This window comes from Fonticula alba, assembly GCF_000388065.1.
Source record: "Fonticula alba strain ATCC 38817 unplaced genomic scaffold supercont2.6, whole genome shotgun sequence".
Classification (NCBI taxonomy): domain Eukaryota; order Rotosphaerida; family Fonticulaceae; genus Fonticula; species Fonticula alba.
Genome location: NW_009242976.1, coordinates 1,721,566 through 1,725,017, shown reverse-complemented (window position 1 = coordinate 1,725,017; position 3,452 = coordinate 1,721,566). Strand labels below are relative to the sequence as shown.

Genomic DNA, 3,452 nt, shown 5'->3' with positions numbered 1-3,452 from the left:
GGGGGGGGGGGGGGGGGGGGGGGGGGGGGGACGCACTGTCCGCCAGCTCGTGGAGGTTCCGCAGGACCAGGCGCACGGCCGCCATGGCCGCCGGCTTGAGGGACGGATGATGGCGCGCCAGCTCATTGAAGGTGGCCCCGAAGTCGGTGGGCAGGTAGCAGGATGCCCGCTCCGGGATGTAGATCATCGGCGAGAGGGACAGGATGTTGACGAAGTTCGGGCTGGTCAGGACACAAGCCAGGTGCTCCAGGGCCCGGGACTCGCGGACCGCCTGGACACCGGCGTCATTCAGGCACAGGGCCGACAGCAAGAGCGGCAACGACAGGAGGGCCTCCTCGTCCGGGTACGGGCGGATGGGCCGCGCGAAGAAGCCCCCGGCCGCGGGCAGGCCGGCATCCGTGCCGGCGGCCACGCCGCACAGGCGATCCAGCGGGGCATACCCGGCCGGGAAGGAGAAGGGCGACCACCGGACCGACCCGGGCTCCAGCCCGGCCGGGGCCAGGGTCTCCAGCACTAAGTCCGTGATGCCGAGCTCCTGGAAGACCACCAACGACGTGGGCTCCGTGTGGATCATCAGCCCCAGCAGCGAGAGGGCCGTCGAGTAGATGGACGGGAAGAGGTGGCTGTTGGCGAACACCAAGCGGAAGGCATCCATCAGCGGGCTGTCGGTCAGGGAGCGCAGGGTTTCCGCCGCGCGGTTGGACCGGAAGGCGTGGATGAAAAACCGGAAGAGCACGCGGATCAGCCGCATTTGGTCCATGGGGATGGCCATCTCCGCCAGGAAGGGCATGGGCCCGGCGGCCAAGCTGGCCGAAGTTTCGGTGCCATCGCCCGGACCACTGTCCACATCCATGGCATCGGCCCCGGCAGCCGGGGCCCGAAGCGCCAGCAGACTGCCATGCATGGACTCCAGCTCGGTGGCCAGGCGCTGGGCCACCAGCAGCACGCCCCGGTGCTCATTGAAGAAGGCGTGGATTTCGCTCTCGGCGCTCGGGGCCACGGAGCTGGTTTGTGTGAAGAGCATCGTGTCCACCACATGCAGGCAGAGGGATGTGGCCCGAGTGTACCGGGGGAACACCCCATCCAGGAAGGGCTGCATGGAGATGAAGATGCTGGTGGCGGCGAAACGCTGGCTCCGGGGCAGGGACATGACCAGCACGGCGATCAGCGAAAAGAGGGAAGTCAAGAAGGAGGGCGGGATATCGGCCGGGGCCTCGGCAGAGCGAATGGAGGCCAGGGTTTTGCGCAGGATGGCCACGAGGATGCCATAATCGGCGGTCAGGCGCAGGGCCGACACGAGCCCATGCGTGCGTGAGTCATTGGCCGTGGCCACGATTTCGAAGATGCGCAGGACCAGTGTTTGCAGGGACTACGGGGGTGTACGTGGTCGAGGGGTCAGAAGCCGGGATAGCTCTGGAGGGAGGTGGAGGGAGGGGGAGAAAGAGAGAGAAAGAAAGAGAAAGAAAGAGAAAGAAAGAGAAAGAAAGAGAAAGAAAGAGAAAGAAAGAGAAAGAGAGAGAGATGCATAAACAGAGAGAGAAGTGCATAAACAGAGAGAGAAGTGCATAAACAGAGAGAGAGGGATGCAGAAACAGAGAGAAGAAGAGAGAGCACGACACGCACCCACGGAACAACACGGTCACCGGAGATCAGGCTGGCCAGGTCGCTCATGAACTCCGGCTCATGGAAGACCAACATCCGGAAGGACGCCTCGTCGACGGCCATGAACTGGATCAGCATGATGGCCAGCAGCCGGATGCGAACCAGGGTCTCGCGGGCCTCCGGCGCGCAGACCAACGTATTCAGGCGCATGTGGTGGAAGAGGGGAAACTTCTCGGCCAGCGGGACATTGTACTTGCGCAAGGCGCGCTGGAATTGCTGGCGATAGTGCACCTCGAGATCGCGCATGGCCGGCGCCATGGAGGAGGATGGCCCGTTGCCGGTGTCCGGCAGCCCGGCCAGGCGGATGGTCACCGGCAGCCCCACCGGGTCATCGATGGCCGAGTACTCGAAGTTCACCTGGCTCATGGAGGCCGGCGCCGGGCCGCCCGAGGCCACCAGGTCACACTGCAACGGCAGCGGCATCCCCCGGTGGGTGGGACCCCAGCCCCGGGCCAGGGTCAGCAGCCGGGAGGCTTCGATGCGGCCGCGCGCCGCGCGCGTGGCCCGCCGAAGGACCACACTGCCGAGGGTCAGGGCCGCCTCCAGGACCTCCAGGTCGTCCACCACCAGCAAACCATTCACATAGTCCACGCAGGTGTAGATCGACCGGTTGAAGGTGTTTCGCAGGAGGATGGCCAGGAACCGCAGGACCGACACCAGGGTCCGGCGCTCGGCGGGGAAGGTGACCTCCAGCACCGAGCCCACGGCCAGCCCCTGGAGGATGCGCTCGATGAAGGCATCCACCAGCTTGAGGACCGGCACCCAGAGAAGGAGATCCGACTGAGGGGAGGGCGATGTCAGTCATGGCGAATGCGGGCCGGCCGGCCGGATGGATGGAGGGCCGGATGGAGGGCACGACAGGGAGCAGAGGGACAAGGAGCGCGGGAGCGGGGGAGGGGGGGGGGGGTCCAAGGAGAGGGGTGATACACTTGCGCGCGCGAGCACCGACGCACCCGTGGGAGCGGCCAGGAGTAGTCGATCAGGTCGACATGGGCCGGGACGAGGTTGATGAGATGGTCCAGCGGGCGTTCCTGCTGGGTGAGCCACTCAACGAGGTCGGAGATTTTGGGATCCACCTGCCCGTGTCGGGTTGGAGCGGCGGCGAGGGCGACAACGGAAGGGGCCGGGGCAGGCGAGCTGTCAGCAGGAGGCCAAGAGGGCCGGGCGCGCACACACACAGGCACATGGGGCCGGAGCATGGGGGGGGGGGGGGGGGGGGACGCACAACCGGGACCCGATAGGGGAACTTCCGCAGCACCATCGTGTTCGCCGGGCAAGCGGGCAAACGGGCAGATGCCGGCCGGGGGGACGGGAGGGGGAGGGTGCGCGCGCGCGCGAGAAACGGCAGCACGCGGCAGAAGCGCAGGCAGGAGTGGACGTGTGCTGGCGTGCGAGGGCGCGTATGTGGGCAAGGATGTGCGTGTGGGTGTGTGTGTGTGTGCGCGGGCGCGCGCTTGCAGAAGGGGAAAAGGGGAGCCCGAGAGCGAAGCGGAGAAGAGGGGGGCGAGCAAGCAAACGAGCAAGAAAGGGGGGGGGCTACGTAGGTGGCAATCGATGACCAACGCCAGTGCACCTGGCTCGGGGAGGATGTGCCCCGGCTAAAAATGTGCTCCCCCCCCTCCCTCGCCGGTGGCTAGTTACGCAATCTGACCGGGTATCGTGTGAAAGGGTGGCGCCGTGCGGTCGCGCCCCTTGCCTCGCCTCTCGGGGCAGGCTGGCTCCCGGGGGCCGGCCCCCCTCCCGCGGAGGGAGGTGCGAGGAGGCGCGACCTTCCCAAGATCCCCCTTTTG

At 66.7% G+C, this 3,452-nt stretch overlaps 1 protein-coding gene across 1 annotated transcript in view; it reads right to left on the bottom strand.

Annotated features, from left to right (window-relative positions):
• Positions 1 to 2,923, bottom strand: part of H696_04040 (hypothetical protein) — a gene marked incomplete at its 5' end in the record, with an annotated part of 19,043 nt that extends 16,120 nt beyond the window's left edge. The window contains 4 exons of the mRNA XM_009497911.1: positions 37 to 1,369; positions 1,624 to 2,442; positions 2,616 to 2,738; positions 2,888 to 2,923. Coding sequence (XP_009496186.1) covers positions 37 to 1,369; positions 1,624 to 2,442; positions 2,616 to 2,738; positions 2,888 to 2,923 — 2,311 coding nt within the window. The remainder of the gene's footprint in view (positions 1 to 36; positions 1,370 to 1,623; positions 2,443 to 2,615; positions 2,739 to 2,887) is intronic.
• Between the last annotated feature and the right edge of the window lie 529 nt (positions 2,924 to 3,452).